The 25,116-nt window shown below is 57.8% G+C and overlaps 1 protein-coding gene across 3 annotated transcripts; it reads left to right on the forward strand.

Annotated features, from left to right (window-relative positions):
* The first annotated feature begins 1,574 nt into the window (after positions 1-1,574).
* On the forward strand, positions 1,575-12,233 carry ICOSLG (inducible T cell costimulator ligand). 3 transcript variants are annotated; one of them, XM_061167470.1, is made up of 7 exons: positions 1,575-1,787; positions 3,491-3,531; positions 4,444-4,806; positions 5,819-6,100; positions 8,255-8,425; positions 9,319-9,354; positions 9,946-10,195. In XM_061167470.1, the coding sequence occupies exons 3-7, from the start codon at positions 4,467-4,469 to the stop codon at positions 10,041-10,043; spliced, it is 927 nt and encodes a 308-aa protein (XP_061023453.1). In that variant the 5' UTR covers positions 1,575-1,787; positions 3,491-3,531; positions 4,444-4,466; the 3' UTR covers positions 10,044-10,195. The 3 variants fall into 3 exon arrangements, with proteins under 3 accessions (XP_061023453.1, XP_061023452.1, XP_061023454.1); XM_061167469.1 differs by lacking the exon at positions 1,575-1,787 and adding an exon at positions 1,900-2,102; XM_061167471.1 differs by lacking the exons at positions 1,575-1,787; positions 9,946-10,195 and adding exons at positions 1,901-2,102; positions 10,203-12,233.
* Positions 12,234-25,116: the final 12,883 nt, after the last annotated feature.

The raw sequence follows: 25,116 nt of genomic DNA on the forward strand, positions 1-25,116 counted from the left end.
CAAAGAATGTTCAAACTACCACACAATTGCACTCATCTCACACCCCTAGCAAAGTAATGCTTAAAATTCTCCAAGCTAGGCTTCAACAGTACGTGAACTGAGAACTTCCAGATGTTCAAGCTGGATTTAGAAAAGGCAGAGGAACCAGAGATCAAATTGCCAACATCCATTGGATCATAGAAAAAGCAAGAGAATTCCAGAAAAACATCTACTTCTGCTTCATTGACTATGCTAAATAAAGCCTTTGACTATGTAGAGCACAAAAAAACTGTGGAAAATTCTTCAAGAGATTGGAATACCAGACAACCTTACCTGCCTCCTGAGAAATTTGTATGCAGGTCAAGAAGCAAGAGTTAGAACTGGATGTGGAACAACAAACTGGTTCCAAATTGAGAAAGGAGTATGACAAGGCTGTTTATTGTCACCTGCTTATTTGCCTTCTACGCAGAGGACATCATGCGAAATGCCAGGCTGGATAGAGCACAAGTTGGAATCAAGATTGCTGGGGGAAATATCAATAACCTCAGATATGCAGATGACACCACCCTTATGGCAGAAAGTGAAGAGGAACTAAAGAGCCTCTTGATGAAAGTGAAAGAGGAGAGTGAAAAACCTGACTGAAAACTCAACACTCAAAAAACTAAGATCATGGCATCTGGTCCCATCACTTCATGGCAAATATGGGGAAACAGTCGGAACAGTAAGAGACTTTATTTCCTTGGGCTCCAAAATCACTGCAGATGGTGACTGCAGTCATGAAATTAAAAGATGCTTGCTTCTTGGAAGAAAAGCTATGACCAACCTAGACAGCATATTAAAAAGTAGAGACATTACTGTACCAACAAAGGTCTGTCTAGTCAAAGCTATGGTTTTTCCAGTGGTCATGTATGGATGTGAGAGTTGTACTATAAAGAAAGCTGAGTGCTGAAGAATTGATGCTTTTGAACTGTAGAGTTGAAGACGACTCTTGAGAATCTCTTGGACAGCAAGTGGATAAAACCAGTCAATTCTAAAGGAAATCAGTCCTGAATATTCATTGGAAGGACTGACGGTGAAGCTGAAGCTCCAATACTTTGACCACCTGATGGGAAGAACTGGCTCATTAGAAAAGACCCTGATGCTGGGAAAGATTGAATGCAGGAGGAGAAGAGGATGACAAATGATGAGATGGTTGGATGCCATCACCGACTGGATGGACATGAGTTTGAGCAAGCTCCAGGCGTTGGTGACAGACAGGTAAGCCTGGTGTGCTACAATCCACAGGACCGCAAAGGGTCGGACAAGGACTGAACTGAACTGAACTGAGTGCTGCGGCAGGTGGCTCAGGATGGAGGAAGGACAGAGGAGACAGACTGGGGGCCGGGGGCAGGGGGTGACCTAGGACTGGACTGGAAGATGGAGCCTGCCCCTCTGCCTTCCCGCCTTCCGGCCACTCATTCATTCGTTCCTGAACAATTCACCTCGCCCTGGAGGAACTGACTGGGTCCCGAGAAGGGGAAGGAGGACAGGAGACTGACACCCAGCCCGCCCCGCCCCGCCAGGCTCTCAGAGCGCAGGGGTGGGGCGGCCGGCGTAGGCGGAAGCCAGGCGCTTGGGGGCGCGGACGTTCTGCGCGACTTTTGGGGACAGCATTTAGCCTCCCTTCAGCCAGGCAAGCGCTCCCGCAGCGGCCTTGGCTGCCCTCCTCCATGGGGCCTTCCCTGTCCTCAACTTGCCGGGCCTGGAGCCCCCGGCCTGCTACCCTCGGGGCCCGACTTGCACCCTTGCCTGGGAAGGGCTTAACTTTGGTGAGTCAGTGTCCACGCTTCGGTTCCCACAGCTCCTGGCCGAGGCAGTGGGAGGGGCAAGGGGCGGGGCCAGGGGCGGGGCCAGGCTGATCTCTGCCTGGTGCTCATCCCGCGACCCGCTCAGCGCCCAGAGCCTCCGAGGCGCGGCGGGAGCTCGGCAAGTGCTGGCCGGCGGCTCCGAGGGCTCCCGCGGCCCGAGGTCGCCCGTGCTCGGAGTTCTCCCGCCGCCCGAGACCTCCCTCTGGCCGCGGTCTCTAGCGCCCCGAGATCTCCGGGGCGGGCCAGGATCTCCGCCCCCACCATGCGGCCGAGGAGGTGAGTGTGTCCGCGGCCGCGTCCTGTAGGTTCGCGGGACGGAGCGGAGGCGCGGCGCCGGGGAGCTAAGTTCTCGCCGGGGACCGGCCGCCTGGCGGGGCAGTGGAGGCGGGGCGGCCTCGGGCTGGGCCGCGGCAGGTGCGGTTACGCGCGGGCGGGAGGGCCGCGAAAGACGGTGGCCTTGCGCTGTGTGTGCTCGGGCCGGGTCCCTGCCGAGGGAGGGAGAGCGGAGAGCTGAGAAGACGCAGCGACCCACGCTCACTTCCCCCCTTGCCCTCCCCTGTCCCAGCGGTTACCCAGAGGAAAGAAGGGCGTGACCGCGCTGTGCCAAAGTCGCTCATTTACCTCCAATGCGGGCTGGTGCCCACCGCCCCCCAAGCCTGGGTTGCCCCCTACCACCCGCCCCCTGCTCCCTCCGCCCACCCCCCCCACCCCCGCCCCCCCGCTTTTGGCCAAAACACTGCCTTCAGGGAAGTCTTAGAATAGGCAGCCTGTGCCCCTCTTGATGAGCTGGTGCGGTACCCCATCCCCAGGTGTCCCACCACACAACCCAGAAGACCCGCCCGCGGGCCCCGCCCCCCGCCCGCACCGTCCCATCTGTCCCACCACTTAGTCTCCCTAGTTAGAAATGCAGGTAAAGATTATTCCCTCAAGAAAGGAAAGTAAAAGTACTGGGATGTCACAGCCACCAGCCACCATGCCCTGCCCCTGAGCAGGTAGCCCTGTGTGTGCTTTCTCCTGTCTGACCCAGGGAGCTGTGGGCTGGGGCAGGGGCAGGGGCAGGGAGGTGACAGGTGAGGCAGGGGGCACAGCTGGGGTGTGCAGGGTGCAGAGGCTCCCAGACTGAAGGTGCCAGGAGCCTGGGAGCGCTGAGACGCATCTGCTGGCCCCCAGGGCTGAGCTGCCCACGGGCTGGGGTGGAGCCACCAAATCTGGTTCCAGATTGACTGTGTTCCTTCAGAAGGTTGTCCTGGGGCTGCTCTGACCTTGCCTGGAGGCAAGCATCTTACATCTTCTCTGTCTCTCAAATCTCAAATGCAGGGAAAGTTTTTTTTTTTTTCTGATTTTATACAGTTTCTTGGACCCCATCCATGTGAAGTCACACTCCCCAGGGTCTAGTGACCCCTCTTGATAGCCTTTATCACACTCTCAAAATTGCTCTGAGGGGCGTTCTGTTAACACAGAGCTGGTCTCTGGCAGGGGGTTGCCGTGCTGGGCAGGGAGGCTGAGGCCCTGGCTCCTGTCCCTGAGTTCCTGGCTGCCCCCGGGACCCTGGGCTGATGGGCCGGCTGGTTGTGGATGTATTCCCATTTGGATGATGTGTAACCGGCTCTCGCCTAGTCTGGAAGAAGCGGGACTCACCTGGCTTTCTGGTTGTTTCTTCCCAGTCCTGGACTGCTCCTGCTGCTGCTCTGGGGTCTGCAAGCCGGTAAGTGCAGGAGGCGCTCTTGGGGAAGCTTCCCAGCTCTTTAGCGCGGAGCAGTAGGACTGGGGGTAGAGGCAGGTGTCAATGGGGTCCTCGCCACAGGCCTGCCTGCTTTTCCAGGGGTCCTTATGAGAAAGCTGGGCCCCCAAGCCTGGAGTATTGTGTGGGACTGACCGCCACTAAGGGGAGTGCTCCACCAGCCCCCAAAGTTTCATTTTGTTTCATGTTTGGGGCAGGCACTGTGCAGTTCCCCCCAAGTGTTTCAGAACCTCCACTTCCCAGAGGAGCCAGGAGCTGGGCTTCCTATTTCTTGCAGTCCCCGTGCTCCCCAAAGCCACCAGCATCCAGGAGAGTATGAAATGGGGTGCGGCACCCCAGTGGAGACCGAGGCCTTGTCCGGTCTTCCAGCCCACAGAGGAACGGGTCAGGGCACATGGCCACTTTCCCTGCTGGCGTTCCTGTGGTTGGAACACCCTGGAGCCTTGCTGGGCCTTCACTGATGGAGCATGAGCAGCATCACAGTGATTTGAGAAGCTGATGCTTTCTTTCCAAAATGTCTAAATTTTTTTTTTTAACCTTTTTATTTTGAATTCGTTATAAAAATCCCAAGAAGTAGCAGAAACCGTGAGGAGCAGTCCAGGTGCCCCAGGGCCTGATCCTCCTAAGGCTGGCCTCCCACGTGATCACAGGAAACCAGGCCCGGCCCTCCAGTTCACCGCCAGGGTCCAAATGTTTAAGAAACTTCGGCTTCCTTATGTGCTTCTTATTAACACATTCCTTTCCTACTGACATGAGTCACAATTGGAATTTGAGTCTTGCAACTCAGCAGCTCCACCCCCCCGCCCCCCATAGGGTGCCCTCAAAGTTGGGGACCAGGTGCGGAAGATGACTTCTGTTCTCTGTGGGTGGTTGCAGAGAGTCAAGAAGAAGTGCGAGCGATGGTGGGCAGCGACGTCCGGCTCCGCTGCACTTACCCTGAAGAAAACAGCTTCGATTTAAACGACCTTTACGTTTACTGGCAAATCAGCATGGCGGGCAAAGGGAATGCCGACTCCGTGGTGACCTACTACCTGTCCGGAAACCGCTCTGCCGACCACAGCGACAACCACTACAAGGACCGGGCCCAGCTGTCCTTGGACAGCATGAAGCGGGGAGACTTCTCTCTGCATCTGCGCAACATCACCCCCCAGGATGAGCAGAAGTTCATCTGCCTGGTGTTTCAGATATCCTTGCAATTAAAAAAGATTTTGGAAGTTACGGTCACACTGCACGTGGCAGGTAAGACAGAGGAGGCTGCCGAGCTGATTTCATCCCAGCCTTATGTCCAGGAAGAAGTGCCAGTGAGACCCGTTTCCTGTGGCTCTTTCACCTGTGTGTTCCCTTAAAGAAAACCCTCTGTGGTCTGGTGTTTAACTGTGTGTACAGCTGAGGGGAGCAAAGATCATTCAACTCCTGAGACTGTTTTCCAGTATCCGAGGCTGCCTACTTCCATATGGGAGCTCCCCATCTTGCTGTCTTTGCCTTGAACTCTCCAGCTCAACCCAATCTAGACTCTTTTACATTATTCACTTATTTTATTTTTGGCTGCACTAGGTCTTCATCGCTGCGTGCAAGCTTTCTGTAGTTGTGGCAAACAGCGTACTCTCTAGATGTGGTGTGCAGCTTCTCATTTTGGTGGCTTCTTTTGTTGTGGAGCACGGGTTCTAGGGCGTGTGGGCCCAGTAGTTGCAGCTCAGTGGTGGGCTCAGTAGTTGAGGCTCCAAGCTCGCGAGCACAGGCTTAGTAGCTGTGGTTCACAGACTGAGTTACTGTGCAGCAGGTGGGATCCTCCCTGATCAGGGATCGAAACTGCATCTCCTGGAATGGCAGGCAGATTCTTTACCACTGAGCTGCCAAGGAAGCCCCCCAAACTAGGTTTTTTGATGAACCAGTGCTGTAAGGTACTAAATGAGGTCAGGAGAGTCAGAAGATGAAAGCGTCTTCAGCAGGCTGCTCGAGGCATCATTCAGTGGACATGGGGGATTGGGACTCAAATGAGGCCAGCCCCATTGGGACAGGAAGTGGGCACCGGTCACTGCTCACCAGACTCAGTAGCCCCCTTATTGACCTGGGGGGTGGCTCTTGGGCAGAACGAAGCCTTGCTGCTGACGAGACCACAGTTTTGGTCCTGCCCCTGCTCCAGCATCACAGGCTCAATGGCTGCCTCCCCCCTGCCCTGGCCCTTGGCATGTGTCCCCCCTTTTCTGACCTTCAGGACCTGGCACCCCTCAGCCCATTTCTCTCCCTGCAGCAAACTACAGCATGCCCGTGGTCAGTGGCCCATCCCAGGACGAGGAGCTCACCTTCACGTGCACGTCCACCAATGGCTACCCGCGGCCCAATGTGTACTGGATCAACAAGACAGACAACAGCGTCCTGGATGACGCCCTGCACAACAGCACGGTGTCCCTGAACGCGCGGGGCCTGTATGATGTGGTCAGCGTCTTGAGAATCGGGCGAACCCCCCATGTCAACGTGGGCTGCTGCATTGAGAATGTGCTGCTGCACCAGAACCTGACGAGCAGCCAGACAGGTGAGGTCCCAGGGGCCCCCAATGGGGCTGCATGCTGACCCCACCCCAAGGCCGGGCCGGGAGTGACTAGGCAGGAGACAGAGCCCCTGTGAGGAGACTGGGCAGCGGCGTCAGAGGTGGGGCAGAGAGGGGAGGTGAGAGTGTCACCATGCTGAGGGCAGGAGCTGGCTGGTGCTCGGGGTCAGTTTTGGTGACCCATTTCACAGATAGGGGACTGAGGCTCTGAAAATCTCAGAACGAGGCAGCAGCAGCACTGGGATGGAAGCCCCATCCAGCATGGCCCCCTTCCACATTCTTTGGACATGTGCTCCCTAAGAAGCAAGAACAACTCCTCCACCAGCAGGTCCGGCTGGGCCCAGCCACCGCACACAACCCCCCCATGGAAGGGTGAGGGCGGGTGACTCCTTTGTAGAAGCCATAGGCTCTCTGGGTCTGTGAGTCCCTGTCAGCAGGGTTGAGATGCTGGAGAAGGAGGGCGGGAGCTGGGGGATGGGGTCCAAGCCTGCCTGGTACCGAGAAGCACGCTGGCTGCCGGGAGGGTCTGGCCCGGGCATTCTCCTGGAATACGGATGCAGCCCTGTGACTCAGCAGTCGTGGTCCTCTGGCTGCACCAAAGGCCTCCTCTGACTCTGCGTCCCAGCAGGATAGTCGGAGGCAGGGGAGTGGGGATGGGAGGAGAGCAGGAGGGTCTCCTGGGGTCGTGGTCTCAGCCTGGCTGCTCTGGGGAACACCTGGGAACCCCTGTCCCCCCTCATCGCTTGCCCACACCCTCTGAATCAGCACCTCTGGGCTAACTGGGCGTCAGGATGTGTCGAAAAGCTTCCGGGTAGTTCTAAGGCACATGGGGGGCCTTGCCACCGTCTGGGTTTGTAGCTTCTCCAGGTTTGGGGAAACATGGGGCACTTGTCACAAGCTGCCTGGGGAGGGTGTTGCTTGTCTGCCCCTGAGAACCGCTCCCCAGGAGGCACCATGGTGGGACACTGGGACAGGGGGGCTGGTCCCCTCCTGCACTTCCAGCAGATTCAGAGTGGTGCAGCCGCCATGGAAAACAGTCTGTTGGTTCCTTAAGAAGCTAAACACAGGATTAGAATGTGACCCAGCAGTTCCAAGAGCTCTGGAAGCGAGACTCAGACAAATACTTGTACGTGAATGTTCACAGGAGCTTATTCACAGTAACCAAAAGTTGGGGACGCCCAAGAGTCCATAGGTGGACGAAGGGGTGAGCACAGAGTGTCCATCCACAAGGTATTAGTGTTACTCAGCCATGAAAAGGAGTGAAGTTCTGAGCATGCTACAGCATGGATAAGCCATGCAAATGATGCTCAGTGGGAGAAGTCACACACAACAGTCCTTATAGCGAATGACTCCACTGATACAAAATGTCCAGAATAGGTAAACCCAAACAGACAGGAAGTAGATTAGAGTTTGCCAGGGGCTGGTGGAGGGAAAGGCTTCCCAGGTGGTGCAATGCTAATGCTGCAGACCCAGAAGACTCAGGTTCAACCCCTGGGTCAGGAAGATCCCTTGAAAAAGGAAATGGCAACCCACTCTGGTATTCTTGCCTAGAGAATTTCATGGACAGAGGAGCCTGCAGGCTATAGTCCACGGGGTTGCAAAAAGTCAGACACAACTTAGTGACTGAACACGCATGCGTGCCCAGGGGTGGGGGTGGGGAGTGACTGCTGGTGGGCAGAGGGTTTCCCTTTGTGGCATGAAAAGTTCTGGAATCAGATAGCAGTCATGGCTTCATGAACTTGTAAATTAGTAAACACCACTGAATGGTTATAAAATGGTTAATTTTATGTTATGTGAATTTCACCATCTTTTTTTTTTTAAGCCAGCAATTAAGCTAGAAAGAATTAAAGTTTAAAAAGCCAGGAAGATTGTGCTTCCCTCCACACCATCCCCAGGTGTGAACCTCTAGGAATCACTGGGGTTACAGTGGGCTGAGGAGAAGGGGCATCCCAAGAAGAGATGAAGACTCACTTGAAAGAGGAAACCTTTGTCTCCATCAGCTTTATAGCTTAAAAACCACGAAGTACCTCTAGGAAGTCTTGTTGGATCAGTGCTTCTCTTCGAGCCCAGTCCTTCAGGATGAAAAAAACCCCCTTTCCTCCCCATCTATAAGCCCAGAGTGATTTTCCTCTCCTGCAGAAACATTCACGGGAACCAAGGACAGCATCACAGAAGACCCGATCGATGGCAGCCACGGGGGAGAACCCCGGCCGGTTCTTAGCGTCCTTGTCGTGCTGGCCGTGATCGTGGCCCTGGCTCTAGCCACAGGCTGGCTGTGTAGGAGCAGGTGTCCACCCAGAAGCTACACAGGTATGGGGAAGCCTGTGCTGTGGACAGCGCACCTTTGTGTTGTTGGGGTGTGGGGCCGCCTTTCCCAAGATGTTTACAAGCTCCGAGAGGTGTCACTTTCACAGGACATGCAGTTTAACCGTGCTAACGAGCGTGAGCATGGTAGCCGCAGCACGCTCCTGGGTGTGATCTCAGCCTCCGAGATCCTGACACTGCCTGCCCCCGAAGAGAAGGCCAGTCTCCTGGGTTTGGGGGAGGATGGTGGACTCTACTAATGTGGAGGTCAGGTGGAAGGAGCTGCCTTCCAGTCCTTTCAAGGCCTTCTGGCCAAACTCAGACAGATACAGAAAGTCTGGGGTCTGACTACGTAAAACAAGCAGAGCTCACAGTGGGAGCAGGAAAGCCAAGAGTGTGGACCTTGGAAGAACCCAGGGGTCAGAGAGAGGGGCTGAGGGCTGGCCTAGGCCCAGCACAGTCTCCCCAGGGCAGCCTGGGGTGGAGGTCAGCGGATATCCCCGAAGGTCCTATTAAGAGTCAGGACTCGCCGAGACCCCCTGGAGAGCGAGGAAGGGGAGCGTGGCTGGACTCAGGGCCCAGCCCATGGTGGGAGGCCCGCCTGACGAGAGGGGTTTCCACCTGTGGCCCTGGGGTGTCCCCCTGACTGCCAGCTTCCAGCTCCTAGAGACATCGCCTGGCGCCCTGGAACCCAGGCCATGAAAGCCCTCAAACCTCTCCGGGTGCTTCCCACCTGACCTCCTACAAAGTCTCGTCCTGGGACTCAGGGTGGCCTGAGGAGCCCCTCAGGAAGCCGGAGGAGGGTTGAGTCGTGGGCTACTGAGCATGGGGCCCCTGGAGTCTTCAGAGATGCTTTGCTTCACTACCCCACCCTGAGCATTTATGATTAATTCCCACAGGTGCCCAGGTTGCAAGGCCGGAGCTGGCGCTCACGGGTGAGTTTGCTGGGAGGGAAGGAGAAGCGTGGAGGAAGCTCGGGTCATGCAGGCAGGGTGGCTGGACACTTGGCTCTCTGGATGAGCTGGCTCAATGACCAGGAAACAGGTGCTTCCAGTGCACAGCTGGTGAAACCCCGATTGGAGGCCTTCCCTCCTGGCATGCTGCCCTGCCCTCTGCTGATTCTGGGATTTTCCAAATGTCCGCAGAAGCAGAGAGCCTGGAGCATGATGTCCCCCCCCCACACCCTGTCTCCATTCCCCTGGTCTCCCTCCATCACAGCCCTCGGGGTGGGGCTCTCCGGCAAGTCCAGACCTTTGTGCAGACGAACACCTCACAGTTCCCATGCAAACGTCACATGATTCACTCCCCGCCTTGGGAAAGTATCGCACACAGGGCCTTTGGTTTCGGTTTCCCACTGGCAGATGCCTCAGGCTGCCAGGGCCTTTGGGGTCCCGCCAGCCGGCTCCATGCCTGAAGCCAGTGTCCTCACCTCTCTGAACCCCATTCCCCCCCACCGCCCTTGAGAAGGGTTGTCAGGGGAGGGTGACCACGACCCACACAACGTGCCTGCCCACCTGTTCACCCAGGTGATTCCCGGCCTGCCGCTGCCTGGTGCCGCAGCAGATTCACTCCCGAGGCCTGTCCCCGAGGTCCATCCTGGAGGATGCGGGACACAGCTTGCTAAGGAATCTGGGCCCGCAGACCTGAGAGTCCAGTGTGCACTGCCTGCGGGCGTTCTCAACCCTGTTTTCACTGTGCTGGGCCCCGAGAAGACCAGTCTCTGCCACTGAAATGAGAATGAGTGGACTCCATGCTCACGCCCTCTCCCCTCTTTCCTTCCAAGAGCACGTGTGATGAGGGACCCCCCACCCCAGGACGAGGCCAGGGCTCCCAGGAGATGCCCAGCTGGGATGTCAGATGGCAGCTTGAGAACTGACTCGGACAGGCCGGGCAGAGGGGAACATCTGCGCCAGAAGCTCGGAGCTGCATGGACACTGGCCTCCTAGCATCGGGGGGACATGAAAGGCACTCTTGGAAGGACCACACTGATCCTGGGAGCATGTGCCAGCTGCTGACCCGATCCCAATGAACCTTTCAAAAGTTTGGCATGGTGGCTCCCCGGGGTTACACATGCCCCCAAGTAGGTGGGCCCCCCACCTTTGCCGCCAAACACAGGATAAGAGAAGGGCCGTGACAGCTCCTTCCTGCCACCAGCCTTGGACCCGACTTGCTGTGGAATGAACTCCTGAGGCTGGAGGAAGAATGTCTGGTTCAGGAAGAGGTGTGTGGGTGCCCTCTCTTCCGGATGTCCCGTGCTGGGCAGTGGTCGCTCCAGGTGCAGCGGCCGCTCTCTGGGTCTGCGTGTGAGGCTCCCAGCCCAGTGGCCCCGTATCTGTGTGCGTGTCCTGAAGCACAAAACAGGAAACACTGGAAACCCGAATTCACATCTCTCCAGGATGCTCACTGGGAGGAAAACCTGACCTCCTTTGTTTTGGTCAGAAGCTAGGTTTCCCTCCTCAAAAGCACGTGGAATTTTAGAAGCTCTGTGCTGAGTGGAGCAGCTGGACACGGCAGCCCAGGGCTTGGACTCTGCTGCAGGGGACACGTGGGCAGATCTGGGATAAGCATTTCTGGTGAACACCAGTGTGGACAGGTGACCATCATGGTCCTTCACAGTGGGGCCATGAGTGGTAACCTCCCGGCCACGGCAGCTTTTCTTCAAACAAAGCAGATTCCCTCACATCTCACTGGGCAGCCCCTGCCAACCTCACACCATTGCCTGTGCCCCCACCTGCCTCCCCTGAGGACCTGCAGGGTCATGACAGCAACCTTGCCTCACCCAGGGGGTCCCCCGAGCCCACCAGGCCTGCTGGGTGGCCCAATGCCCTGCCCCCACCCAGGTGGTTTCCACGTTAATTCCGGGATTGCATCCAGCAGTTCAATGTTCCCAGCAGGTTCTGTGATGGAGTCTGCCAGATTGCCCAGTGGGCGCCACCTCCCCCCCACCACAAGAAATGGGCCTGTCGCCCTGTGATCATTCAGCACCTACGGGCATGTGAGACCTGCACCTCCCAGACCCAGACTCGAAGAAAACTCAACAAGGCGGCTTGGGGTGGATCCTGAGCCAACAGCGTTTCAGGGATGCTGCGTGTGTTTGTACCAAAAGCCCTCACGTGCCTGTATATGAGTGTGATGTGGGATCCACACAGACTTTTAATATGAAAGCATTAGAAGACATGTGTGGTTCCTCAGAGAACGACAGAAAGGTGACTCATGACATCTCGAGCAAGAAGCCCGAGTGGCAGGCGGGGGCGGGCAGGTGGGAGCAGCCAAATGGATATGGGCAGGTGGGCGTGGCCCGTCCGCAGTGACTGTGCTGTGATGCCAGGACAGGTACCCAGGAGGGCTGCTCCACCACCCTGCTGGAGGCCCGGCCTGCAGACCCTGAGCAGCTCCTGGTGGGGGGTGGGGTGGGGGTGGTGTCTCAGCAGCTGCAGGGGGACCGAGTCTGGTTCCAGCTTTCCAATCAGAAGCAGTTTCCTTCTCAGGGAAGCGGCAGGGCTGGCTCTCCGGCTCAGGCCCCCTTGACACCCTGGCCCGGGAGACTTGCTTGTGAGCTCTGCCTTGGCCCTGGCCTTCCCGAAGCTGAGGCCATGCCCTCCAGGCTCCGTGCCAGAGTCGTCATCTTCCTGCTGGACCTCTTCCAGACCTCTGGGGCTACAGCAGTGCCTGCTCTGTCCAGCTTGCACAGGTCACCCCCAGCCAGTTCACCCTGGGCCTTTGCTTGCGTCTCATGCTATGTTATGGATAGCATTTGAGTGCCGAGTTTTGACATTTTTGGAAGCCTGGTTCCAGAGAATATAAGCTATTGGCATGCCTGGGTTCAGTCACTTTGGTCAGCATCTGGACCAACTCAGTCCACTTGGCCCGTCCTGATTGCAATGGGGGACCCGGCCCCTGCCTCTCCAGAGTGGCCCCATCTCCCGGGGGACATAGGTCAGTGTGGAGGCATTTGGTCACTCTTGGGGGTTCCTACTGACGGTGGGACACTTCTAAACGTCCCACACAGATGGAGTCCTGCCCACGGGTCAGTAGCCAAGACTGGAGGATCCCCGTGTCACCTTTCCCCGGAAGGCAGGGCAGCAGAGCTGCTGTCGGGGTCCCCACCTGCATTGGGTCCAGGAGAGGTGACTGATGGTTCACCGGGGAACATTCCAATCAGGGGCTGGGCAAGAGTCCAGGGTGCTGGCGTTGCCGTGGGTGGAGGCCACAGGCTGCAGGAGTCTGGTCTCCGGGAGCCTGTGGCCCCTGCCCCCTCTGCCCTGCACACAGTGGGTGTGCAGTGAACACCTGTCAAGGAGGTGGAGCCCGCTGGCAGGGGGAGGCTCATTGAGAGGGCAGGGGGCAGAAGGGAAGCCGCGTCACCAGCACACCCCAGTTTCCCTTCCCAGAAGGCAGGCAGCTAGAGCCTGGTTCTGCCTCCCCGGGCCCGGCAGCTCAGATGCTCCCCGTGACTGCAGCCCCCACCCTGGGGAGGGCAGCTGGGGCATTGGAGACCCTCAGGAGAGGGCCACCCTGCTCTGCCAGTGCCCGTGAGGCCCTGATGCTATGATGCTGGCCGCTGGTTGGGCCGGAAGCTGGCAGGCGGCTCAGGACAGTGCCTGGGCCAAGCAGGCATATCCTGTCTGCATCTCCTTCCAAGCCCTGGCTTCTCAGAAAGAGGCCGTTTCCAGTCAGAAGACACTGACCTGGGACCATTCTGTTCTTGGTGACTGACGTCCCATCCCCACACTGGCCCAGTCAGCCCAAAGATGGTCTGGGGCTGGAGGGGGCAGTCTTATCCCCTCAACGTGGCCAGCCCTGTGTTTCCCACCCTTATCAGGCCCACCGGCCACCACTAACCACCCGTCTGCTGCATTCCTGAATGTTCTCCAGCCTTGACTCAGCACCTGCCCCCACACAGTCCCCAGCTGCCCAGGGCTCCTTCCTGACTCCTGAGTCCCATGGGGAGAGCCTCCTTCATTACTAGTAAACACGTCATACTTTCCTCGAATCCGTGTTGATCCTGCGGTCATCAGGGAGAAGTGAGAAGCTGGCCTTTCGTCACAGGGGCAGCGTAGGGCAGCTCCAGCGGGGTGAGGGTGTGGGGAAGGCTGGACCTTGTCCAGGGTCTTTAATGTCAGGAATTCAGGGGCTTGTCTCAGTGCCTCCCGGGCTCAGCCTGAGCTCCGGGGAGGGGGCTTCCGCCACTGCTGCTGTTGGGAGGGCATAGTGCACACTTCCTGGGGTCTGGGGGGTGGAGGCTTGGGTCCCCACGAGACCCCCATGAGCAGGCTCCAATGCCCAGGAGCTGTGCAGGCCCTGGCCAGCTCCCCCGTGTCAGGAACAGAACCATGGCCACACCACCTTTGAAGTCACCTAAGGACCGGGATAGGTCTGGGTCTTGGGGGTGTGACCCCAGGGCAGGAACTGGCCAGGATCCTCCTCCCCTCCCCCGCCGCCCTCCCTCCTCACATGCTCCAGTCTCCTGGGGCCTGAGCTCACCCCGACCCGCCCCCCAAGGCTGCTGGGAGTGGGCCTACCAGGAAGGGGGGGGCAATGCCAAACCAGGGCTCAGGCTTGGGGAGGCAGTGGTCTCCCCAAGGCAGAGGGCTGTGATCAGAGAGGCAGGGGAGGCCGCGGGGCACAGCCAGTCCACAGAGAGCGCGGCTGGGCACGTGTGGTTCAGGTACTCCATGCACTTCCCCATGGGCTCCCGGCAGATCCAGGGCAGGACCCCTCACCCGAACCCAGAAAGTGACACCACGATTTGGCTAAAATGCAGCCTGAGAGGGCTGCTAGGCCCAGACACAGGGGACCCGACAGGCAGGACCTCTGTGCAGGGTCTGCTTCCTCTGGGGCAAGGGTGGTGGGACTCACCCACGCTGTGAGTCAGTGAGCTCCCCGGAGGGGCCCCGGGCGTCTTGAACAGCAGATGTCCACTCTCTCTGGATCTAGAGGTCAGAGTCCAAGATGAAGGTGTGGGCAGGACTGGTTCCCTGACCTTTCTGTGTCTCCTGCAGCTTCCGGAGCCTGCAGGTGACCCCTGGCACAGCCCACAGCCCTGTCTCTGGCACCCTCTTCTCCTTACAGGGACACGGGTCACTGCATTAAGGGCCACCCTACCCAGGGTGACCCCATCTTTACTAGTGACCTCGGCTGAGACTGTTTTCCAGTGAGGTTCCCTGACATGAATTTGGGGGACCCTGTGCGACTCCAGGGAAGATCCCCTCGGGGAGGGCACGGCAACCCTCTCCAGTATTCTTGCCTGGAATGTCCCATGGACAGAGGAGCCTGACGGACTACAGTCTGTGGGGTCACAGAGTCGGACACCACTGAGGCAGCTGCGCATTTCCAAGCAACTCACTACAGCTCTCAGGAGGAGGAGAGAGAAAGATGGAGCAATGGGGAGGGGACGCCAGGGGGTTTGGGAGAGGGCAGAGACTGAGCAGAAGGGAGGGCTGAGGTCCGACCCAGTGGCTGCCGTCCTTTCCGCCTGTGATGACCGCATCCGGTACGGCCCTCTTCACACCTCCCCTGCAAGAAGCACCTGCAGGAGCTGGGCCCAGTGGGTGAACACCGGCCCCCACTCTTGTGCCGATCAGAATCCTGTCCCTGCAGGAGTGCCCTGTGGGGTGTCACAGGGGGCCCCTCAAGTCCCTCTGCAGGGCACTGGCCCTGGTGCCCCGTGTCTTCCTCGCCGTGATCCCCATCCTGGCCGGTACCCAGCTCTGGACCTCAGGTCAGCCTGCAGTCAGCACTGAGCCCACAGGGCAGCTAAAGAGGCCATGTGGCCTGGGGAGGGACAGGCCCCCACCTTGTTCTGGGCCTTCCCTGGGACCCATGCCCCCTGCACGCTGGGTCAGAGCCCTTCGGGGGTGTGGGCAGCACCCCTCCCCAAGTACATGCACTCAGACGTGGCCCTGCTACAAGGAATGCTGGGAATCAGAGTCTTGGGTCTCAGGAGGCCATGCGCACTGGGCCAAGGCTGGAAGCCAGGCCGGCAAGGGGGTCCTTGGAAGGAGAAGCAGCTGAGCCTGGAGGAGGGACAGGACAGACGCAGCTGTGGCCAAGGCTGCAGGGGAGGGGCCGTGAGAGCGAAGTGAGGGGCTCAGGCTCAGGAGGACGAGGTCCAGCAGATCCCATTGAACCCTGAATGCCAGGCACCACCTCCTCACTGTCTCCCACCCCTCCCCGCTTGGCCAGGCCCAGGGTCACTACAGACCGCCCACCCTTCAAGGCCTGGTGCCCAGGGAGGCCAGCCCCTACGCTGACTCAGGTGGAAACCCCAGCATTGGAATTTTCACTCCAGATGCCAAATCCAAGAGGCTTCACAGACACACTTCAGTTTTTTAAGGTAAAAATTAGTTTAAAAATAAAAACCAGAACCACTTCCTAAAACACAGGAGTGGATGGGAAATGGCAAGCCTGGACTCTAACCACGTTCAGTTGCTCAATCGTGTCTGACTTTCTGCGACCCCATGGACTGCAGCATACCAGGCTTCCCTGTCCTTTGCCGACTCCCGGAGCTAGGGTTTTTCAGCTTGCTCCTTGGAAGAAAAGCTATGACCAACCTAGACAGCATATTAAAAAGCAGAGACATTACTTGCCAACAAAGGTCTGTCTAGTCAAAGCTATGGTTTTTCCAGTGGTCATGTATGGATGTGAGGGTTGGACTATAAAGAAAGCTGAGTGCAGAAGAATTGATGCTTTTGAACTGTGTAGTAGAAGACTCTTGAGAGTCCCTTGGACTGCAAGGAGACCCAACCAGTCAGTCCTAAAGGAAATCAGTCCTGAATATTAATTGGAAGGGCTCTAACCAAATGTTCACTCAATTGTGAGTGAAGCATTGCGGGGTTGGGGGTGGGGTGGGGGGAGGAGGCACAGCTAGCCTCCAGGAGAGGCCAGCCTCACAGAGCAAACCGGGGCTGGTGTGTCCAGACCTGGACGACATGGGGGACTCCCGCCCTCACCAACAGCTCGAGGGCTGCTCCCGCAGGACTGGGACAGCCTGGTGGGACACAGGACAGCGCACTGTGTGGCCGGCGCACAGGAAGGCACAGGTCCCGACGGCTCAGCCCGCCCGGGCGCCTCGCACCTGAGTCGCCAGGGACTTTCCACCTCTGCCCTCAACCGCTGGACACGCCGGGCTGTGTGCACGGAGGCGTGAAGCACCTGACCCGCAGAGCCGTTTTCCGTTTATACCCGTGTCTGCGAGCATCCTCTTAGAACCTTCTACTTTATACTTTAGTTAACCGATTGGGCTCCCTGTTTATCTTCCAATGAAACCTCCACATTAGAATATGAAACTTTGTTCCTGGGAGTCTAAGCAGACCCCCATCCCCCACCCCCACCCTGTCCCATTTGGGAAGGAAGAGGCTTCATGTCACCAAGTGGATTTCGTGGATGGATCCCCAGGCAGGGGTTGAGGCAGGCGGGAAAAGTCGTTGAAGGGGATTAGGGGGTTGGGCTGGCCAGGGTCAGGGTCTGATGACGGGAAAACCTGAAGTTTAGCTTCGGAGGACAGTAAAATCTCCCCAGCTTTCAAGGGCTATTTATAAATCTTTATATAATGATGGGATAAACCCGGGAATCCCTCACCTTCTCTAATAAGATAAAGCCAAAAGTAGAACTGTGACAAAGGGCACGGAAAAAGCTGTCAACCACAAGGACCCAGGTCTGGAAAGAGCTCCCGGCTATAGATGAGAGGCCCACGGTCAGGGCACCCCACAGCCAGAGGGAGCCCCAGGGCAGAAGGACACCCCAAGGTCAGAGGGGACCCACCAGGCACTGAGGAGGGGGTGACTCTGGACACAGAATCAGAATAAGTGACTGTGACTTCAGCAAGACATTCCTGGGAGGACTCTGTGAAGCAGCTGCTTACCGGTGCCCTGGCCTGGCAGTGCATTTGCCACTGTTCCTCTCGGAGACAGTGGTCCTGTCCATGGAGGGAGTGGGTGCTGTGAGGATGTCTGCTCTGGGCAGGGCCTGGGCTCTGGGGTTGACTGGTGGGGGGTCACCACGGTGGCTCTGCATCCTGCTTTAACCATCAGGCACCCCTGCAGGAGCCAGAGGCATCCCTGATGACTGCGGGCCCACAGGCTGGGAGAATCGCAGTAAAGCTCAGCTGGGGTAGAGGCGAAGCAAAGAACTCGGTTAAGATCACCTCCCAAACTTCCTGTCTGCCTTTAGGGCCTAAAAAAGGAAGTGACACTTTTGTAGTCAAGAAGCCAAGTCAGAAAAAAGCCTCTTATGCTTGCAGGACTCCTGAAGCAAGCCTGGCACTCCTTCCAGAGCCAGGAGGACAGCGGGCCTGGTTCCCCCCAGGTGTGAGGGCCGCTAGGAGGCCACGGTGCCAGCCTGGGGCTGAGATGGGTCGGCCAGGCCCCTCCACAGGGGATGGTGCCGCGCTCTGCCTCACCCCCACATCCTCCCCACCCCATCCTCCCCCGCACCCACCACTCCCACCCACGGCTCTGTGAGGACCAAGGAGAGAGGGCTTGCAATGTTTGGGGAAGGGACAGGATGTGGTTAGGATGCTAGATCTGCTTTTGTGACTGTCGGGGTGGCCTGCCTATGGGGGACAGGATTGTCAGATACTGGGGTGGGGGAGAAGGAGCCTATCCATCCCAGGGCCCAGCTGTCCTTGGGCTGGGCTGTGACATCCCCCAGCCTGGGGGCGGAACCTCCAGGCCCAGCCACAGAGGCAGATCCTCTGGTCAGAGCTGGGGGTGGCCTGTCTGTCAGGCAGGCTCAGTCACATAGGTGTGGTTCAGTGCTGCCTGAATCCCGTGCCCAGACCTGCCAGTTCCAGCTCTAAGCTGCCCAGCTCCCCCTTGACGTTGCTCCTGGGGGCTTCCCAGGGAGGCTGCAAGGTGTCTGATGAGCAGGTGGACCGTGAGATTGGGGGAAGGGGTGGCTCGGCCAGACCCCCACCGAGGTCCTTCGGATGAGGTGCGTCTGGCCCAAGGGACCGCCTATCAGGACATGCAGCCTGGAATGCTCCAGGGTCCACCCCTCAAGCACAGGGTCCCGGGAGCCCTGGGCATGTTGGCAGGGGTGGGTCACTGATCAACTCAGACGTGTGTCCCTAGGCAGGTAGGTCAGGGAGGCATGTACAGGTATGAAAGAGACATGGAGATTAAGGTGTAGAGGGAAATGATAGTGGATAGAAGGGGGTGATTAGATGCATACACAGACTAGGTTTATCCATTTTTAGCAGGGGGAGCTGTGCCACAGAGCCTGCAGGGTCTCAGTCCTCGGACCAGGGATCAAGCCCATTCCCTGCAATGGAAGTCCTAACCCCTGGACCGCCAGGGAATTTCCTACATACAAACTACTTTTAAATTGTTGGTGTCAAATTCCAAAACACCTGCAGTTTTTTTCTGAAACAATTCCAAACCAGCTGGACTCCCTCCACTAGACTCTCGGGCTGACCTCCTGGTCTCACCATGTAAAGAAGAGATCGAGGGCTTCCCAGGTGGCTCAGTGGTAAAGAATCTGCCTGCCAGTGCAGGAGATCGGGCTCCTTTGCTCGGACAAGAGCACACAGGAAGGGCCCCGGGCCATGGGACCATGCAGAAGCAGCTCTTCCCTCCCTGTGGGTTCAGCCCGTAGTGGTGGGGGTGGGGGCGGGCAGGAGAGCAGAAAGACGGGCTGCCGCCCCAGCTCCCTCCTGAGAAGGCAGGCTGCCGGGGGACCAAGCCTCCATCAGGGAGGTGGCCACTCTGCAGGTGCGCACCCGCTGGGCAGAGCCGGTCACGCTCTGTCACCTGTGTACACCACCCCCAGCCTGTGTCTTCCTAAAGCCACGCCGTGACTTGCGAGCATTTGCATGGCCGGAAGTCACTGCTTCCTAACAACATTGTCACGCAGGTGGGACACGCGTGATTGCCACTTCCCGGGGGGAGGGGCTGAGCGTGACCCACTGCCTATCTCAGTGCTGATGGCAGAATCCTCCAAGGCCAGATTCCAGCCTCCTCCCACTGTGCCCAAGATGCCCCTGCCCCACCACCCAGGCTGCTGGGTGTCCCCCAGAGCTTAGATCTCAGGTGCACACCCCGGGTTCCATCAGGGCTGTCTGGGAGTGTTCAGCAATGTTCCAAAGTGGGCCAATTGACTGGAGGGCCTGGGCTGGGAATCCTGCAGCTGGTGTCTGGGGAGCCCAGCCCCTGGGATGGGGGAACAGGGCTGGTCATGGCCACGGCCACAGAACAAGCTCATGACTCCTGATTTTACAGAAAGAAGACAAAGCCCATGGGGGTTGTGACCAAGGCGGTGACCGAGTTGGGCCCAGGACCACGGCTGCCCACAGTCCAGACAGGCAAGGCGCTAGGGACATAAAGACACAGGCAGGCTCACCCACAAGCCAAGGCTGCACACTCGAACCTGTACGTGCCTTCTCCCTGAAGCTGGGCCCTCCGGGCACTGCGGACCCCAGGCAGTGGGAAACAGCCACTAAATATTCAGGAAATTTGCAGCCTGTCTCATGGGGCTGGTAACTTGTGTACACGGGAAGGCTTGGCTGGGATAGGTTGCCTTTTCTCTGTTGCCTGCTCTCAGCTCAGGACCCTCCCCAAATGATCCAGGTCCTGGCATTTCTTGTCCTAACATCCCACCCGGTGAAGTTCTGTTCTGTCCAAAAAAGTCCCAGTACAAGCCGGCCAAGGGCACTTTCCCTAAGTAACAGTCCTGGGCGAGGAGCCCATCATTTACTCCCCAAATCCAGGAACAAATGTCGGTGTCTTTTCTTTGTTAATGACTGTTGAGAGACTCCTTGTCACAGGACCCCGTTAGAACACAGACCCTCGATCACAGACTCTCCCCGGGAAGTCCCCAGAGATGGCATTCTTTGCTCAAGAAATAGTCCTCAGCCCCTGGACATCACTTTTGTGGCTTGCTATGCAGCAGCTCCTTTCGATAAAGGGAATTTCCATCCGTTTGTTAAAAACACTTTTTTTAACGGCCTCTATTTTTAACACTGAGGTTTCTCAGCTGAGGCCCCACGTCTGTCTGGTGGGGTCTGCAATCCCAGACATTTCCCTTCTCAGGCAGCTGGTCCCCTGTAGTGCTGTGCACGCCATGCAGGCACTGGTTCTGTTCACTTACTTGTCCACCCAGCGGTCACTGATTCCGCCCCCACCCCCGCCCCTACCCCCAGGAGGGGTGTGCTCACAGAGAGCCAGGTGGAGGTTGGGAACTGGCAGGCATCAGGTCACAGGTGAGACACACAGAAGTCAGGAAATCATGATGACACGGAGGGAGCAGGGCTCTGGGGGGAATAAGAGGAGGGGGTCGGGGGGACCCTGTCTTCACGTTCTGCAGAGGTTTCTGAGGGGGTGATGTGTGTCCAAACCTATCCCCTCTCTCCATCCCTCATTCATTCATTCTGGGCCCCCTGACACTCACATCCTCCACCGAGGATCAGTGACCCCCTGAGAAGTGACAGTCAGTTATCAATCATCTCCTAAAGGGGTGATCCGGGCTGATGGAGAAACCAGGGATGTTCTTCCCATGGTGGTTGGGAGGTCTGTGGAGAGGGGGCTTTGGAGAGGGGAGCAGCAGCCCTGGGGCTACTCTTGCCCAGGGGTTAGCAGGGGCCCCACTGACCCCTTCCCCAAGATAAAGGATGTTGGGTCTTGTCTGGAGGCTGGTGAGTTTCTTTTGAGGAATTGGTACATGCTGATGGGGATGCTCAGTCATAGATGTGGAGAACACTCCTGCTCCCCCCACCCCCCACCCCCATGCTCCCAGGTTCTGAACCCTCAGCCCACCGCCCACAGAGGGCTGTCCCCACCATAGGGGTCCTGTGTCATCTGGTCACCGGACTGGGCACATCACGTTGCCCGACCATCCCCACTGCGTGTTTTTGCCCCACCCCAGCATGGTCTGTCTGCAGGGGCTCCAAATCTTGGAAATTCCAGCACTGGTGGGTGGGGTGAGGGCTGCATAGGTATCCCCAGGGTGCTGCAGGACGAGCAGGGTGCCTACTTTCTCCTGACACCCTGGCCCGCTGCTGGAAAGGTCTCAGATCTCAGGTTCCTAGCCCTGGAGAGACCTGCCCGCTGCCTCCGAGGGTTAGGGTTAACCTGGCTAACCACTGCTGGCGGGGGCAGGCTGTTCGCACAGCCCTGAGTCAGTGGTGGGGGTGGAGGGAGGAGGGAGCTCTGAGCCTCTCCAGGCTGCTCAGGAGCTTGGGGAACCTTCTTCCAGACTCTGCTCCCAGGTGGTGACTCATGACATGGCTGATGCCCCTGTGCTTCAGGGACAGAAAAGCCTGGAAATGACTCAACAGTGCCCTTGGCTTTCAGAAGTCCCAGTGGCCACCTCAGACGTCCATGTGAAAGTAGTGTGGTCCTGCTCTGCGGTTCTTATCCCCCTCAGGGCCCTGTTCTGTGGTCCTGACCCCACACCCAGACCCTGTTCTGTGGTCCTGACACCCCCCAGGGCCCTGCTCTGTGATCCTGATCCTAACCCCAGGGCCCTGCTCCGTAGTGATGGATAGTCTAGACCTTTACCCTCTGACCTGGCAGCCCATGAGAAAGAAAGATTCAGAATAAGGAGCCCAGGATGAGCCCTTCAGAACAGTCCCCCTGTGGGCCCAGATATTTGCCCCCATGGGAGCAGATGGGAGTAACGTGTGGATAAACATCCCTGAGGGACACGGTCCAGGTCAGCCCCCAAGCCTGGGCCTTCATCCCTGCCTCCCGGGCTCAGCTTCACACATCTTCCAGCCACACCGCTATGTTATGAGTATGCCTGCTAAGTCCCTCCAGTTGTGTCCAACTCTTTTTTGACCCCATGGACTGTAGCTCACCAGGCCCCCCATCCATGGGATTCTCCAGGCAAGAATGCTGGAGTGGGTTGCCATGCCTTCCCCCAGGGGATCTTCCCAGCCCAGGGAATGAACCCAAGTCTCCTGCGTCTCCTGCATTGCAGGTGAATTCTTTACCACTGAACCACCGGGGAAGCCCTATGTTATAAGCCCCCATCCCAAACCTGCAGGGCTCCATCCCCCTGCCCACTCAGCTCACAGACCCCATCTCCCATCAGGGCCTTCCCCACGGCTCCAGTGGGGTCTGACATGACGGGAGGAAGAACAGCCATTTCGGCTCCGTGGTCACCCAGGCCTAGTGCTCCTGCAGAGCTCTGACTGATCTGGGCTACACCCAATGATGGAGGCGCTGACACCTTTGCCCTCTGTGGTTCCCTTGGAGGCTGTGCATCCCAGGAGAGAGGGCAGGAGCCCCCCAGAGGGGCTGGGAGCTGTGTCTGCAGGGAAGGGAGGAGGCACACTCAGACAGCGGGCCCACAGTGGGAGCTGGGAAGAGAGAACAGTGGGGCCCTGGAGGGGACACGCTACAGGGCCATCACGGCACAAACTGGGCAGCAGACACAAGACAAACCCAGTCCGAGGAATGCAGCAAGCTCTTGTCCTGAGCAGGCCTCACACTTGGCAGCCTGGACCTCTGGGGCCATGTCACTCTGTCCTGGGCCTTGCAGGGTGCCGAGGGGCATCCTGGACCTGCGCACAGCTCACCAGCAGTGCCGGCCCAGCAGTGACATCCCAAAATGTCTCCAGACCTTGCAGGTCAAAGTCACATCAGGGGAGAACTTTGGTGTCGACAGACAGAGCCACATCCTCAGACAATGACCATGTCTGAGCCGCCTGCCACCAAGGGTCCGAGTCAGTGGTCAGGCGCCTGGTGTGGCTGATGCTGGTTGCTCCCTGCGTGGAGCAGACACACTGCCTCCCCGATCCGGTGACATGGTCGGGGACAAGCACACAGTGAGTGAAGGAGTGGAAGAAGAAGGAACAGAGGAAGGAAGGAGGCAGAGGAGATGCTGTGTCACCCCGTCCCCCACCTCCCTGCCTGGCAGGTGAGGTCTCCATCTGCTTTGGAAAACCCCTCCAGAAAAATCTAGGGCAAAAGCAGGTGCGTGTTCACGCTTGGGAGGAACCGGAAACAAGGGTGATGCATTCACGCTTGGGTAGCCATCTGCGGACGGTGGTGGAGCAAAAGGACCGTTCTCTGCTCTGGTGGGGTGCTCAGAGCCTAGAGCCCGGGGTGCTGTGCTGGACAGCCAAGTCCCCAGGCCTGCAGCTGGGGCGTGAGTGGGGCAAGCCCAGAACCAGAGTCAGCCTCAGGAGCAGGCAGAGGTCACCTGCAGGTCCCCGTGGCCCACAGAACCATCCTGAGCCCGGCCTGCCACCGATGCCCACTGGAGTTACTTTTGCCGCCTTAATTGTTGTCCGTGCCTTTATTGATTTCAACAATCTGGGCTGGGGAGCTGGCACGTGGGTGGGAGGGGCAGAAGGAGGGGAGGAGATACAGCCAGGCAAACGGGTGCAGGTGGAAGTGGTTGGAGGCGGCCGTGGCCTGCTCGGCCTGGGTTGACCAGCTGCAGCAGCCCCACACTGCCACTGAGGCAGCCCAGGGGACACAGAGCCTCCGGGTTCTGGCCAGGAACACAGACCTGCCCTCAGCACTCACCCTGATGCAGCCCGAGGACCCCCCTCCCCAACCTCACCTTCCAGGTTGCCTGGTCAGGAGGCCAGCCCGTCCCACCAAGCCAGCTCGTGATGGCTGTCCCAGCCAGTTCCTGAGGCTCTCGTGTGTTTCCTCCTCAGGGCCCCACATTCGGGGCCTCACCTGACCCAAACAGACCTGCTTGGGGGTCCTGTCTTTCTGGTTCCAAAGCTGACGTGCCTCCTAGGGTTCAAGCCACTTTTTCTTAGCTTTTTATTTTCTTCAATCACAAGGGAATCAATGGGCAGATGCTCAGGAGAACAGCCAAGAGACTCATATTACATCCAGAAGCTTCTATTTTGCCATCCTAAAACTACTCATGTAAGAAGATAATCCTCAAAAAGAGGTAAAATCAGGACTCTGGAGAAGATTTTAAAGAATGAATGCATGTTAAAGATTTTATTGAACTTAATTTAGTGAGGGAGCTGGTAAGATGTTCCAGCCAATTCAGAGGAAGGTTAAAAAGCATCAGTTTACAGGGAGTGAAAGAGAGAATAGAGCTGGGTGGTCCACAGGTGTGGCTGAGGGAAGTCGATTGACTCTAACAGGTCGCTGGTGTCTCTCCGGGGCAAGATCAGCAGCTTAAACAGTGGAGGCTTTCTCTCTCGGTTCCAGAGAACAGAGTCCTGTCAAGGTGTCACGGGGTCAATTCCTCCTGAAGGCTTCTTCCTCTTCCAGCATCTGATGGTTACCACGGTTACCAGTAATCCTTGGCATCCCTTGTCCCGTAAATACTCCAGTCTCTGCTTCCACCTTCCCGTGGCTTCCTCCTCTGTGTTCATGGGCCTCAAATCTCCTTTCCTTTCTCGTAGAAGGACCCCAGTGGTGGCACATAACATGCATGCATGCTAAGTCGCTTCAGCGTGTCCAACTCTGTACGACCCCATGGACTTTAGCCCACCAGGATCCTCCACCCATGAGATTCTCCAGACAAGAATACTGGAGTGGGTTGCCATGCCCTCCTCCAGGGAATCTTCCTGACCCAGGGATCAAACCCAGGTCTCCTGTGTTGCAGGCAGATTCTTTACTGACTGAGCCAGCAGTTATCTGATTTTAGTGCATGTAGAAGTGTTCAGAGGCAGTAAGAGAGTATATCTAGGAACTCCAGAGAAGTCCTTGCCCCTTGTCTCCGAACAGCCCCTTGTTGTTCAGTCGCTCAGTCGTGTCCAACTCTGTGACCCCATGGAC

This window comes from Dama dama, chromosome 19 (assembly GCF_033118175.1).
Source record: "Dama dama isolate Ldn47 chromosome 19, ASM3311817v1, whole genome shotgun sequence".
In the NCBI taxonomy this organism is placed as follows: domain Eukaryota; kingdom Metazoa; phylum Chordata; class Mammalia; order Artiodactyla; family Cervidae; genus Dama; species Dama dama.